The sequence below is a fragment of the Aspergillus tubingensis genome (genome assembly GCF_013340325.1).
Source record: "Aspergillus tubingensis WU-2223L DNA, scaffold_6, whole genome shotgun sequence".
NCBI classification, from domain to species: domain Eukaryota; kingdom Fungi; phylum Ascomycota; class Eurotiomycetes; order Eurotiales; family Aspergillaceae; genus Aspergillus; species Aspergillus tubingensis.
The window spans coordinates 2,313,939-2,329,169 of record NW_023336280.1 but is presented as its reverse complement, the minus strand read 5'-3'; the positions used below and the strand labels follow the sequence as shown (position 1 = coordinate 2,329,169).

At 50.9% G+C, this 15,231-nt stretch overlaps 3 protein-coding genes across 3 annotated transcripts; 2 read left to right on the top strand and 1 right to left on the bottom strand.

Moving 5' to 3' along the window:
* Window positions 1–267: 267 nt before the first annotated feature.
* On the top strand, window positions 268–2,623 carry AtWU_04541 (putative vacuolar segregation protein (Pep7); the record flags this gene model as incomplete). The annotated part of the gene is made up of 6 exons (XM_035499652.1): window positions 268–552; window positions 629–651; window positions 715–1,208; window positions 1,267–1,641; window positions 1,695–1,914; window positions 1,984–2,623. 6 exons carry the CDS (start codon window positions 268–270, stop codon window positions 2,621–2,623), a joined length of 2,037 nt encoding a protein of 678 aa, XP_035355545.1.
* Window positions 2,624–4,273: 1,650 nt separating this feature from the next.
* AtWU_04540 (ankyrin repeat domain-containing protein) lies at window positions 4,274–6,364 on the top strand (the record flags this gene model as incomplete). The annotated part of the gene is made up of 1 exon (XM_035499651.1): window positions 4,274–6,364. One exon carries the CDS (start codon window positions 4,274–4,276, stop codon window positions 6,362–6,364), a length of 2,091 nt encoding a protein of 696 aa, XP_035355544.1.
* A 613-nt stretch (window positions 6,365–6,977) lies between these two features.
* Window positions 6,978–14,816, bottom strand: AtWU_04539 (fatty acid synthase S-acetyltransferase; the record flags this gene model as incomplete). The annotated part of the gene is made up of 9 exons (XM_035499650.1): window positions 6,978–7,835; window positions 7,891–8,362; window positions 8,418–8,758; window positions 8,812–12,302; window positions 12,355–12,816; window positions 12,869–13,319; window positions 13,367–13,479; window positions 13,532–13,655; window positions 13,707–14,816. 9 exons carry the CDS (start codon window positions 14,814–14,816, stop codon window positions 6,978–6,980), a joined length of 7,422 nt encoding a protein of 2,473 aa, XP_035355543.1.
* Between the last annotated feature and the right edge of the window lie 415 nt (window positions 14,817–15,231).

The window sequence follows — 15,231 nt, the reverse complement described above, 5'->3', positions numbered from 1 at the left end:
TGGGGATAATCATGATGGCCGGTGTTGATGCCTCAGGTGTACAATCTGTAGGCGGGCGATAAGCTGCGGATTAACTCCTGACGCTGGGCTGGTTGCTTGTCTGGCACTCTCGGCTCCCTTCCCTTCTTGTCTTTCCCCCCTCTTAAGCTCCACCCCCGGGCAAGGCTGAAGTCGCAGACTCCCCTTTCATCCGCCAGTCCCCTGATCCTACGGTCTGTGACCCCTTGTGGGATTCCGATTCTCATGCTCTCTTAAATTCCAGTCATCATGCCCCGGAGGACGCTGGGTGGAGGTCGTGTTCTTGGCCCCGCGAACGCTCGTTCTCCATCGGCATTAATCCCGTCTCCGCAGCCCAGCAATCCAAGACACCTTACCTTATCACCGTCCGCCAGCAGCGTTTCCCTGAATTCACAAGCCTCCGCATCCCAGGTTTCCTCCGAAGCTCAGGATCTCACGTCGCGCATTTCCCTCGAAAATGGTTCTGCCTCCATCCCTGCTGCTCCGGCAGCTGCCGGAGCTCAGTTAGCCTGTCCGATCTGCAGTGAGGAGATGGTATGACCTGTCCTACACAAGTCTCTTATCGGGATTCCGTTCCTATCACCACCAGACATACTGACAGAAGCAACAGGTGACACTGTTGCAATTGAATAGGTACCTCGCTTGACGCTCGCGATATTTGTTTCCGTTTGTACGTGCGATTAACACGATTTTCAGACACCTCGATGACGTCCACCAGAACCTGGAAGACGATCGGCAAGATGAAGTCAAAGACTGGTTCAAAACCCAGATGGATAAAGCCAAGCGATTCCAACCACTTGCAGTCTTAAACCAAAAGCTCAAAGGCTTGGACGTGTTCGAGTCCAATGAGAATATACATCCTTTTGCGGGTCCAAGTCGGCCCCCTGGGCCTCTCCCGGCGCATCCGCCTGAACCTCCGAGAGCACTCGACCCGGACGACGTTATAACGAGGGATCACTGGCAAGGTCGCACCCTTTACGATGTGTGCTTGGAACCGTCGTGTGGAAAGCGACTCAATGCTACAAATGGTTGTGTCAATTGTCGCAAATGCGGAAAACTATTTTGTGAGGATCATACCATGTATCAGATGAAGCTATCCAGGTCGGCCCAACATGAACCCGTCAGAGGACTCTGGTGCAGGGTTTGTGAAACTTGCTACAAGTCGAGGGAGGGGTACAACGACCACAGTGGTAAGGCCTCTTTTCTACTTAGCAAACAATAATGGGCATGAGGTTAATTCTCTTCCAGGGCTGGTAAGAGACCGCATGAGTGAGTTCAAAGCGATGAGGAAGCAGACAGTCGACAAGGACTTGCTGGAAGTTTCTCGCTTGGAGAAACGCTTGACACGACTCACGCAGCTGCTTGCAAGTTTGCCTGCGGAGCAGATTCAATCGAGCACGAATAAATTGTGGTCAATCTCATGGCAGGGTGATCAACGAAAAGCCCTTGAGCAAACAATAGTGAGTTGGCAGGATGACTCTAGTGTTTCCCGGTGTCCGTTTTGCCAGCAAGACTTTACCAGCTACACCTTCCGAAGACACCACTGCAGGACTTGCGGGCGAGTCGTATGTGGTGATCCAGCAACTGCGTGTTCCACGGAGGTCCCTTTGAGCATTTCACCTCGTATGTCAGCTCTGGGAAATTACCTTGATTATTCAGTTATTAACCGGACATAGTTGCAAAAACACCAGCAGAGAAGTCGCCCCGCACGGGCGTGATTAACGTCGATATTAGACTCTGTAAGGAGTGCCGATCGACCTTATTCGACCGGCGAGACTTCGAAGCCGACATTATGAGGAGGCCGCCAGCTGTGCGAGCATATGAAAATCTCACTCAGTTCGAGAGAGGCATTCGGATTTTGCTCCCTAAGTTTCAAAAGATACTAGGGGCCTTGCAGTATGTAATTCTTTGCTCATGAGCGCACAATAGGATCCAGCGACCACTGACAACCAATCACTCTCACAGAGATCCTAGGCGGCCTCCATCCTCTGCGCAGATTGCAGAAGCATCAAAAGTTCGTAAACGATTAACGGATTCGTTTGCCCAATATGACGTTGCTGCTCGCCGAGTCCGCGATATGCAAACAGACTCCCCAACCCAACAGCGACTACAGAAGGCTATATACCAACAAGCCAGCAATTTCCTCCACCTTCACATGCTCCCTCTCAAATCCTTACCCAGAGTCCTCAAGCATGCATCTCCCAACGGGGGACTGTCTAACTCCACAAGCTCCCCCGCTAGCCCTAGCCCTAGCAACGGTTCACTCGGTGGCCCTCGACGGCAGGGATCCGCTCTTGCGTCGATCAAATACGGCAATCTTGCTGCTAGCGGCAGCAATGCCAGTCTCGCTAGTGATACCAGCAGCGCGGTTTCCGCACTGGAAGCCGAAGAGAAGTCCCTTCGGGAGCGGCTGATCGTACTGGAAGAGCAGAAGTTCTTCGTATCAGAAATGATTGCGGATGCCAACAGACGCCGCAAATTCGATGAGGTTAGCAGTCTTGCTATGAACATCGAAGATCTCACCCGAGAGATTGATCGAGTCAACGGAATGCTGGACGGCTTGGACTTTGAGGGCGTCTACACCGGTGCTCATCAGCAAGCCTGAAGATTCTGATGAAGGACCGGAATTCTTCTCTTGACATTCCATTGCTCGCTGTTACCAATTTGGCTGCAACCACAAAGTAGGTCCCTTCTGACAGCATTTTCTTATATATGATCTTGGCCACAGCGCGGGCGCGGCGTTTGCGGATTGGTTCAATGATGAAAGTTGCATAGCATGGGCGTTGCGTTGTATGCATATGATCGTATATACTTATGATCCCTTCAATTCCGATTTATTTGCCCCATCAATCTCTTTTGACTGCCTCAATTTTGCACTATCAAACGACTTGCTCAATACTGGGAAAAGCAGCATCGTCTTGGTTCTCGTAGATAATGTTGCATTCGAAATCGCACAAACAAGATGCCGTCGACAACCTTCTTACCGAATTATTCGGTACAGCCCCAATGCTGAAAATATTGTTTCCATCGGGTTCGTCATCCGGAATGAAAATGTTACAATATAATATATCACTTTAAATTGGGAAACAATCGTGGCACTAGGAGAATTCGACATACCCGAACCACACCATGCAAATGCAAGCGCCCCTCCAATGCCCAGGAGGGGTCCCCGGACTATTATACTACATGAAGACCAACCCACATAAAGCTAAGAGACCAGACCTATGACATACCAGACCAATTTCATCATACAATCAATACCAGAGCACAAAAGCAGTCGCACCGTAACACAACAAACACGAAACCTCCTTCCCGAATAATGATGACCGAGCTAGTCTAGTTTCTTCCATGCAACGCCAACGCGGAGTAACCGGCAACCCAACCCAACCCAGCCCAACTTTGGACCCTCCCCAGCAAATCAAGCGGCTGGAGTACGGGAAGGAACTTCAAAAGTACCAATCCAATCCAATACCCACTTCCCAACCCCCTCCCTTCTCTTCTCTTCCACCCCCGATCCTAGCCAGCCAGTCAGCCATAATGGTAATGATAATAGTAATAGTATGATGGACAAATGCAGTTTCCACACAACCCCGGTTTGTAAGTAAGAGCAGGGAATGTCGCTGTTAGGTGGTGGCCAATTTTCGAATCGGAGACCCAGTGGATCGTATACACGTGGCATATGTGGTTTGTGCTACGCCGTGAGGTTGCTTTTTGGGGTGGGAGAGAGAAGATGGGGAGGGAATCTGGAAGAAAGGAGCGTAATGTCTTTGTTGATAATTGTCGGATAGCCCACGGGTTTTTTTTCTCGTATCTATTATGTGCTGCTTCTCTCTTTTGCTTCCTTATCGGACTTCTTTGCACAGTGCACACACTGTGTACCCCAGTACATACCCTTGGTCGGGTACCTGAGTGGGTACATACATGGTTTAAGTGGGTGAACGATTGGAGTGAGTGGGTTTCGTTCGCCTTTTCTTTTGCCCCTCGATAGTGCTAGACTATTAAATCGGCGGTAAGGCACATTGATTGTTCTGCCTGATTGTCTGTCTGTCTGTTCGCCCTATTCGCACATTTCTTCGTGTATTTTCTCTCGTCGATCAGATACACAGTGCTGTGGGCAGGTAAAAAGGCTTGTTTGTAATGAAATATGTCATAAGGTCGTGAAGCTTAGGAAATCTTTCTGCTGTTAACAATAACCAACCCGACTTAATCTCCCTTCCATTTACTCATCTCGAAATCTGCAATTGTGCGCGCTATCATGGCCGAAACCGAGTCCCCACCTGGCCCCAAAGACAAACTAGAGGTTGCCTTGTTCCTTGCCGCTAGCAAAGGGTATGATACCATTGTCACGCTGCTCTTAGGTACCCCTGGCGTGACTCTGGACTGCAAGGATGAACTAGGTCGGACGCCATTCTTCTGGGCCGCCGCCGAGGGCCACGACAAGGTCCTCCAATTGCTCCTGGGCACTGGCGCTGTGGACCCGAACATAAAGGACGCTAAGCGTGGCCAGTCAGCAATATGTGCAGCTGCGGAGGGCGGCCACGAGAGCGTTGTGGCTCGATTGCTTGGTGTCGGGGTGGACTGCCATGCTTCGGACTCTCAAGGGAAGACACCATTGGCATATGCGGTCGAAAGAGAGAGTGCATCAATCCTGAATATACTGCTGCAAGCGGGGGCAGATCCTAATGTGAAAGATGAGGGCGGCATGATCCCGTTGTCGACTGCGGTAGAGAAAGGCAATTCTGATATTGCTGAAATGCTATTGAAGGCCGGGGCTGATCCCAATGCTGTCGCTTCGAATGGGTGTCCGCCGTTGTTGTCGGCGGTGCAGGCTGATAATGAAGTCATTGTGCAGTTGCTTCTGGAAGCGAAAGCGGATCCTAATCTTAAGAGCTCGGAAGGGAAAGCGCCCCTATCGTGCGCTGTCGAAGCAGGAAATGAAACCATGGTGCAATTGCTGCTGAAAGCAGGAGCCGACCCCAATGAGAAGAATCCAGAAGGACAAGCACCGTTGTCATGCGCCGTCGAAGAGGGTAACGAAATAATCGTGCAGATGCTGCTGAAGGCAAAAGCAGATCCCGACGTGAAGAGTCCAGAAGGAAGAGCACCACTATCATGCGCAGTGGAAGCGGGAGACGAGGTCATCATGCAGATGCTGCTTAGGGCTAATGCTGACCCTGATGTGAAGGACGGAGACGGGAGGCCTCCGTTATTTTGGGCAATCGAAAAGGGATCCGAGGAGGTAGTGCGGTTGTTAAATGCGTCTCGAAGAGTAGACCTCAATGCAGTTGATGACGGTGGTCGTTCTGCGCTGTGGTGGGCTGCAATGTCTGGGCAATTGAATATCGTCCGGCTGCTAGTTCGATATGGAGCAGATATGGAGATACAGCCTTCCTCGGGAGAAAAGTACGAGCAATGTGGCACGCCTTTGTACCAGGCTGGCCGTCGGGGCCACTTCGATGTGGTCAAGTATTTGATAAAGAAGGGGGCGAACATTAATGCTCCGGCTGGAGAACCGGGTCTGTCGTTACTGATCTCATTGGTGCTCTTTGACCGAACGAAAAGGGGCAGACGGATGCTCGAGCTGCTGCTTGATAGAGGCGCGGACATTAACTCACAGGACGCCTCTGGGAAGACGATCCTGGATCTTGCAGCAGCAGCCGGCGATGTCGAGCTGGCCGAGCTCGCACTAGAGCATGGAATAATGTTAGAAGCCACCGCGAAGGACGGCATGACGGCTCTGCATCGCGCCGTACTACATCAGCACGATATCATTATGGACATGCTCCTGGATGCTGGCGCTGATGCCGAAGCACAGGATGGTAACGGGGATACACCACTACACTTTGCGGCAGCCAGTGGTCGCAGGGGTCTCTTTGAGCTCTTTCTGGAGAAATCTCCCGACATCAATATTACTAACTTCTCGGGTGAAACTCCACTGCATAAAGCAGTGCAACGGGGTCGTCGAAAGATGGTTGAGTATATGCTGCATAATGGAGCGGACGTCAGCATGCGCGATGATTATCAACGAACACCACTCCATAAGGCCGTGGGGTCAGAAAACAACGTTATGAGGTTATTGGTCAATCGGGGGGCGGATGTTCATGCAAGAGACATGTTCGGCCAGACTGCTCTTCATATGGCAGCAGAGGCCGGGCTAGCGGAGGATGTTTACTTCCTTTTGGGTCACGGAGCAGCCGGGGATTTACCAGATGATCGTGGTCGAACGGCACGGGACTTGGCTGTAAAGGCAAAGAAGAAGAACGTGATCAGGGTGTTTGAACGGATGGAGTTGATGGTTGCGAAAGATTCGGAAGAGTCCTCTTCTGATGTTTCGTCTGATGAATGAACGCATGTAGATATCCAATCCCCGAATTTGATTTAGAGACCGATCTTGAGGTCCCGGTACATTTACTGGTTGTTAAGTTTCTGAGGGTTGGCGATTTGTTCGAGGCCTTCAAGGTATATGCTTCTTTCTAGACCTTCTTAGCTGGGTCTTTCCCAATCTAGTAATTGGAAAGACTATAAACCCCCCCCCCCCCCCCCCCCCCCCCTCTTTTTTCCTCCATTCTCTCTCCCTCTTCCCTCCCATGTCCCATCCCTTTTCTCTCGCCGTTCTAATCAGGTGGTTTAGAAAGACTGGCTCTAATTTCTAATTGTAAAAAGCAAACTCGACTCCACGAACGATAGGCACGCAGAGTGCAAAGCTAGAGGGAGTAGGTCAATTAAGAGCGGGATTATCTTATACGAGCGTCGGTGATCTCCATCAAAACACCATGGACAGGCCTAGCATTAAGTTATTATTCTCTAGACCACAAGATTTCTGAGTGTAGATGGGCTCATGGGCTAAGTAGTTGCACTATCCTCATGAACTTAGTCAGTTTGCTCTTTTTCGTTTACACTCATTATGATACGAAAATTCTCATCCGAGTCTCACATATACTTCATCTTCGGCGGGCTCCCTAAGCCGTGGCGCCATCTTCCTCCTTCGCCCCATATCTTGTACGAAGAGTCTCTGTAACCAACTTGGCGATGTTGCCAACCGTTCTCGCCTTGATGATGTCCCCGAGCGGGACCTCTACCTCCACCTTACGGCGCAGCCAATGTTTAATCTGCAAACCCATCAGGGAATCTACCTCAAGACTACCGTATTGGTCTAGGCCCATCTCCTCGGTCAACCCATTATGCGTAGCGATCTGCTCGCCGAGCTTTTCGATGATTAAGGCCTCACATGAGCCGTCAATTAGGGGTGTGGGGTCGTCTCGAAACGACAGAAGTTGCCGCTGCAATTGCTCGTCGTCGATATCCCCGGTGGTTGATGCGTCGGCCCCTGTTGGAAGAGTGGAAAACCGCGCATCCTGTTGGAGCCATGGATCACCCGTCATAACGGCCGGAGAAAGTCCAGAGACCACTATTGCCGGACGCGTGGGGGACAAACCATCTGTTGCCGAGAGGAGAGCCAGCTGGAATGCCTTCAGCACATCTCCTTCCCCCATCATGTGGTGGGATGCTTGACGTGCTTTAGACAGAAGCTCCGGCTGTTGTGACATAAGACCCATTTCATCGACTGGCCCAAGACTGACTAGCGAAGCAGGTAGGCCTAGTCCTCGACGATACTGAACAAACCCATCTAAGAAGGAATTCGCAGCGGCGTAATTGGCCTGCCCCGGGTTTCCAATCATGCTGACTGCGGAGCTGAATACAATGAAGAAATCTAGGGATCGGTTCTTAAGAGCACTGTGAAGGTTCCAAGTCCCTTGGACCTTGGTTGCTAGACTTGTGGTCCACTCTTCGTATGACATCTTGTCGAATAGTTGATCCTGCGTACTGATTTAACACTCTACAATCTGTTGGGTTTGGGATAGCTCTGGTTACCTTCAGGACAGCTGACATCTGAATAACACCGGAGATTAGACGTCCGTTGTTTTGAATAGCGCGCTGAACGGTGTCCGCATCTGTTACACTTCCGGCCACCATCACCACGCGGCATCCTTGACTTTCAAGCTCTTGAGCAAACAACTGATCCTCTTCGCGGGATCCGGCAGATCGAGAAAGGAATACGAAGTCGCGAGCTCCATGCTCCACCATCCATCGGACGACAGCCCGGCCAATGCCTCTCAAGCCACCAACAAGCAGGTACGAGGACGTCGGCGAGAAACTGAACCGGGCCTGTGCGGGAAGTAATGGATATTTGCTCTCATAGTCAGGCATTTCAAGCACGAATTTTCCAATGTGCTGCCCCTTCTGCATCTGTCGCATGGCTTCTTCAACCTGGTCCACTTGGAAAAGTGTGTGCAGAGGTCGGTGCGCTGTTTCATCTAACTTCTTGATAGCTGTTTCAAGGGCCCTGGTAAGATATTTAGTTTCTGGAACACTTTGAGTATTGAGCAGGTACAACATACCACCTCGCTGTTGCAGCATCGTCATAGGCCACACTATACAAGTCGAAGCCACAGTATGAACGACACCCTTGAAAGCCATTCAGGTCCAGCATGCCATGACCCAAGATGTCTCTTTTCCCAATCTCGAGCAATTTGCCGAATTGAGCAACACATTTCCATGACGCTCGCAGAAGCTCCCCAGCTAGTGAATTGAGCACCAGATCGACGCCCCTGCTATTGGTTTCCCGCATGATCCCAGAGAGAAATGAAACACTATGTGAATCGAAGATGTGCGAGCGTGGAATCCCAAATGTCTTCATCAGATACTCGACTTTCTCGTCGCTACCAACCGAAGCAAACACCTATTCCCTTATTATTAAAGCATAGCATACGGGGGGTAAATGTGTTGACATACCTCGGCGCCGATGCTCTGGCAGATATGCACTGCCGCCAGTCCGACTGCACCACACGCGGAATGAATCAAGACAGACTGATCCTTCTGCAGCTTTCCAATACCTATCAGTGTATATATAGCCGTCAAATAAGCACTTGGAGTGGCGGCAGCTTCTGCCAACGTGAGACGCTTGGGAGCGGGGATCACCCGATCAGCCGGAAAGACTGCCAGGGTCTTCGTCGGTTGCGGGTCAAAAACGACGACTGGATCACCGACTCGGAGTGTTGTCACCTCTGATCCCACGCGAGTCACAAAACCGCTTCCCTCGAAGCAGAAATCCATTGTTTTAGTTCGTTCCACAACACCCAGAGACATCATAAGGTCTTTGAAGTTGAGCGCCAAATAACTGGCCTTGACTTCGACGTCTTGTGGACCGACCTCTTCCCTAGGAATGGGTTTCCATCCAAGAGAGCTCAAATCTCCGATAGTTTGGATATCTAACAGATACGAACTTGGATTTTCTGTGGCATGGAGGTGATCTACGACCTTGGTGAGGGCTGCACGACCGGTGTGGCCTGCGCCCCGATATAGTATGAACTCGAAATCGCGGACTGACTGTCCCGGAATTGGCTTACCCAGCTGCTTGTACGCTTGAATCACCATAGGAGTTGCGGTCTCGTCAAATGAGTCAATCTCACACGTGCCAATATCGACATTCAACTCACACCGCAATGTGCGCATGAGGCCCAGGATGAGGCAAAACCGAGGGTCCTTGCATTCCATCTGCATCGAATGAGTCACCCAGAGGAGACGCTTCACTGAGGACATCCAGCCCTGAATTGTATTGTAGGTAGATTGGGACATGTCATCTAGGAATGGGCTTTCAAAATCGAGTAGTGCGATAACATCTTCAGTGGGGAGCTCTTCTCCAAAAGTGCACCAACACACATCATATCCTTCGGAGGACAGGCAACCCGCCAGACTCTGTATCCAAGAGTGAGACCTTGTCTCTGATCTGCAAAGCAGGTTGATAGATTCGCGTGGAGGTTCTATCTCGGGGTTTGTTGTTAGCATCAGTGCCTGCCAGTGGAGTGGTGCCGGTGCATTGTAACGGACACCGTCGAGCCCAGAAAAACCTGCCCGGCAAAATTCCTCTTCCCAGCGCTCCACAGAAACGTGAGGCTTGTCCCCCCGGTAGTCGCCCATGCCCAACCAATAGCCTGGAAGAATCCCCATGATGGCATCAACATGTGGGATTTCGGAGCAGGGCTCGTACAAGAGCAACCGCCCCCCAGGCACAAGTAGAGAGCGGATCTGCGTCAATGACTCGATAAGAACAGGTGTCTCATATAGGACATTGCACGCAATCACTAGATCGTAACAATTCTCTGTGAAGCCCTGGTCTGTCACCCTCTTTGAGATATCCAGTGTTTTGTACTCCACTTTTGGTGCACTTTCAAAACGCTCTTCCAATTGCTTGACCAGCCCAGGTACGCTGTCGGTTACCGTAAATTGACTAAAGAGACGATCACCGTGATCAGTAGTCAAGCTTTTCAGGATTGTGGCTGTTGCCGAACCAGCCCCAGCTCCAACCTCCAAGACGCGCAGATGAGGATTCGCGTGGGCAAGAGGACCAAGGAATCTGTTCCAGTCGTAAAGCTCAAGGCCCCACTCAACAATCCCCCTGATGGTCTCTAAGAGCGAGGTGTCTTGAAAGATGCTTCCGCTTATCAGCTGGTCCGGATGCTCACTGGCATACGCCCAAGCGTCGTTATAGCATCGTTCAACCCTAGCATCGGGATATTGGCCCTGCAAGGATTTGAACAGGGCCTTGCGTTGATCCTTATCCATGTTCTTAATCTGCTTGACACCTGGAATATGGTCATATTCCCCCTGGAATACTTTCCTGCCTATGTCCATACTGAGTTTTCTGTAATTCTCCAAGTGAGAGGGTAGCGAAGTCTGAGATCCCAGAGCATCTATCATCTCGAATATTAAGAGAAATCCGGCTATGGCCAGAGATTGAGTCTTCTGTTGGCTTATGTCAATGGGCGATGGTACTTGTTGGGCCGCCGGCAGGAACCTAATATCCGGCTTCCATTGGATATGTGTTGCAAACTTCGATCCTTTCGTTTCTTGGCCAGCTTCCGGTATAGGCAATAAGCGCAGTCCCTTCATTTCTAGAACGACGTCACCCGTTGACTCAGAAACTACTTTGAAGTATCCACTTAGACTTTCTTTTGTTGAATCAGTCGTCGTCGCCTCGACGAGCATTGAGCTGCTTCCTGGGGCCAGGTACACCCGGTCGATATACAACGGCATGCCCGCCTTGTCAGGATAGTGCGAGACCCCCTTGTCACTGGCAACCAGCATTACTTGAAGACACTGATCCACAATTGTTGGGTGTATTGCGTAATAGCTGTCATGGAGTTCGCGGTCATCCTCCACCCGCCCACGAGCTGCATTCGTTAGTGGACTTGCAGTAATATCCTGCAGTCCTTCGAACCGGGACCCATATTCAAGGCCTTTTTTCTCGCATCTGCGGTACCATTGGTACGATGAAATATGTCTGGTGAATGGCTCTGAAATCTTTTTAGACGGAAGGGGCTGGTCTGTGCCTCCTCTCACCTTCCCAGAGCAATGCTTAGTCCATCCTTGACCATTGTAAGAACATACCGTGAACTCATACCAGTCCGAGTCCATAGTAGCATTCAATGTCATCTTTCGTAGCGTTGTCATTATTTCAATTTCATCCTCATCTCGAACGAGGGCTTCCATGAGCAGAACTTGCTCTATTGTGCAGGTAGTTTGGCCAGTTATTTGGCGTATGGCTTCCGATGCCAATGCCACGTATCCAACGGCTGGAAATACGACAAGGCCCATCATGCGATGGTGGTTAATCCAGGGAACCTCCTCACCCTTCAGGATATTTCGCCATGCAGGCTCGAAGTCATTGGATTCCAGGCATCGCGCTCCGAGAAGCTCATGACGGGGGAATTGGCGCAGGCGCCATTGTTTACTGATGCGAGTTTCCGCCCAGGGGATTTCTTCGCGCTGCCATGGGTAGGGAGGAAGGTCAGTGAGTATTTCGCCCTGATACCCACCATTGACAGCGAGAAGATCAACAGGTAGGTGGTTGACATAAGCTGTTCCAGCGACAGAGAGGATGCGAGACAGGTTACTTTCGTTGCTTCTCATTGTCGCACAGTATGTAAAGCTCATGCTGACCGAGCGGAGTATTTGCTGGATTGGCCCCCGGAGTGCTGAGTTAGACCCTATCTCTATCACGACCTGGTGTTTGCTCTGCGTGGATGTGGCTAAGTTCTGAAAAGCAGAGGAGAATAAGACGGGAGATTCCAAGCTTCGTCGCCAATACGCCGCATCAAGCTCACTAGGCTTTGTGATTACTGTTCCAGTTACCGTTGAGTACATTGGGGTCATTTCCTCGGGATGGCTGACTAGGTGATGCCGTGAGAGCTCTTCGTACTCGGCACCCACGGAAGCCATAAATCCTGGAAGCCCATTTAGCAGGGAAGCTGACTGCGTATGTTTTATATGACTCACCGGAGTGATACGCCCGCTCAACCGGTAGCATTTTCAAAAGAGTGTCCGGCTGTTCATTTTGGATTCGAGTTGCCACACATTCCAGCTGATCACGGCTCCCAGCAAGGGTGACGCTGTTCGGGCTATTTTCGCATGCCAATTCCACTGCGTCGCCCAGATATTGACTGATACTGTCTCTGCCAACCCCCACTGCGAGCATGCCTCCCTCGGGAGCCATATTGGCAATTATCCCGCGAGTATGGGCCAATATGATTGCCGTAGCCATGGACAAGGCGTTGGCTGCATAGGCCGCTGCGAACTCTCCACTGGAATGGCCTATGACTTTGTCTGGGGTGATTCCCCATGATTTGAGAAGATTTACCAAACTAATCTGAACCGCAGTGCACAGAGGCTGTGCTATATCGGGTCGGTTAATGTCACTCTCGGGGTCTATTTTAACCAACTCCTCTTCAGGATGGCGCTCTCAATCGTCAGTGGAACCGCCACGCAAATTTCGGAACATTGGGGCCTATACCGTGCATCCTCCACGTGGGTGCGTTGGGCAGACTCTGCAGTACCCGGTCCATGTATTCTACGTCCTTCCTGAAGGACGTAAAGTTTTTCATCAACTCCGCACCCATTCCTGCCCACTGAGCTCCCTGGCCAGGGAATGCAAATGTCACGATTTTTGATCCATTCTTTGTATTGTCGGCTTTGGTGAATTCAATAGAATCAAGTGAAACTTCTCCACCGGTAACTGCGAATGCCCTGTGACGAAGATGCTCTCGCTTTGCATAGAGGGTATAAGCCAGATCGGGCACTGCCTCACGATGACGGGAAATGTATTCTTTTATGTCCATCGCCCGCTGATCAAGGGACTTAGGGCCACTAGCTGACAATGGCAAGAGTCGCAGACTATTGTTGTTCGTCCCCAATGCCGCTATTGCCTTTGGGGGCATCATCGATGCGGCTGAATCCACAATGACCTATTCTGTGAGCCTTTGGTTCCTTCCAGGTGCGTAAGGTGACCTACATGGGCATTGGTACCACCAACCCCGAAGCAATTGACACTGACTCGTTCTTTGCGGTCGGCTGGCCAGGGGAGAATATCAACAGGTACCGTCAAACCTGCTTCGTCAAACGGAACTAATGGGGGTAAGCAACTAAATATAGTGCAACCAAATAGAAGGAATCGTACTGTTTGGATTTGGTGTCGAAAAGTTGACGTTGGGAGGAATTTGTCTGTGCTCCAGAGCAAGCACTGCTTTAATCAGGCCTGCGAGACCCGCTGCGCCCTCGGTGTGACCAATGTTCGATTTCACCTGCAATGTAATATTAACAACTGGTCATTCGCAGGTTCGTTACAAGCTTACCCCTCCGATAATCATGGGATGGCGTCCGAAGGCATCGGCCACGGCAGTGGTTTCAACGACATCCCCCACCCGGGTGGCCGTGCCGTGACATTCAACAAATGCGGTCTCTGCAAGATTTTCGAGATGGGCCTTTCGGTAGGCCTTCCGGATCAGCGCCTCTTGTCCGGCCGATGATGGGACCGTGATGTGGTTTGTTCGGCCATCAAAATTTGTCGCAACCGCTCGTATGACGCCACGGACTGGATCTTTGTCACGGATGGCATCGTCTAGCTTCTTTATATACAAGGCGCATACTCCCTCCGCTCTGGCGTAACCGTTGGCTTCCGCATCGAATGTTTTACAGATCCCGTCAGGAGACAATGCCCCGGCCTGTGACATATTGGTCGTCATTGTGGGAGTGAAAATCAGGCTGGAACCTCCAACTATCGCTGAAGGGCAGTCGCCGAGAGCAATTGCCTGACATGCCTCGTGGAGAGCCACAAGCGAGGATGAGCAAGCAGTTCGACAAGTCATGCACGGGCCCTTGAGGTCGTATTCGAATGATACTCTGTTGGATACCGCATAGTCCCCAGTTCCTACGACGTGGAGCGGGTTCAGGTTTTGGGTGTCCTTCGCTGTGAGATCTAGCCAGTCCTCCCCAAAGGTGCCTACAAAACATCCAATTTCCTTGCCTTGCCAATTGACTTGTCCGCCGCTCTCCATGCACTCCCAAACCACTTCCGATAGAATAGTCTGTTGGGGGTCTACAAACCCATGCTCGTATCGATTGTTATGGAAAAAGGAAGTATCAACTTTTCCCAGATAGTCGCCGTCAAGAAAAAAGCCGTGCTTGGCAATTACCGATTGTGTATCCACGCCAGGAGTCCCGTGGAAGGCGTCCACATTGTATCTCCCCGCAGGAACTGGAGCGGATGCGCATCTCTTGTCAATCATGAATTGCCAAAAGTCTTCGGGGGATGAAATGCCACCAGGCAGCCGTGCAGCCATTCCGACAATGGCGATGAGAGGAGGAGCCTCGTGAGTCCATTGATCTTCTGAACTCTCGCGGAATTCATGCGGGTCGACGGTTGTCCAGCCCGGAGAATTGCTAGCAGTATCGCTGGATGCCATGTCGTAGAGTAAAGAAGGGAAAGCGATTCTGATGGTGCAGGATACTTGGCTCTTTGGACTGGTTTTTGTGGCAGGGTGCATGAAGCTTTATAAGATATTTCCCACTAAGCAATCACAGAGTATTTGCTCATATCCATCGTTCTCGGTCAGTATTCACTCCCTTGCCGAGCTGGCAGGCATGACGCCTGTATGAACTCGCAATGCCCGCCAACCCACCGCTCTTTCCAAAGTATAATAAATCCGCAACCAATACAGTCTTACATAAATGACAAATAAGACATGCGTCTGACTGATTATTGGGCACCCGATCAAGCTCAATGCTCCTCCTGGTGAATTCTGCGCCAGTGCGTGGAGGCGGGTGCGTATGAGCCTGAGGTGGTGATGTTTTCTATTCATTCCTCGCCATTATTATAGA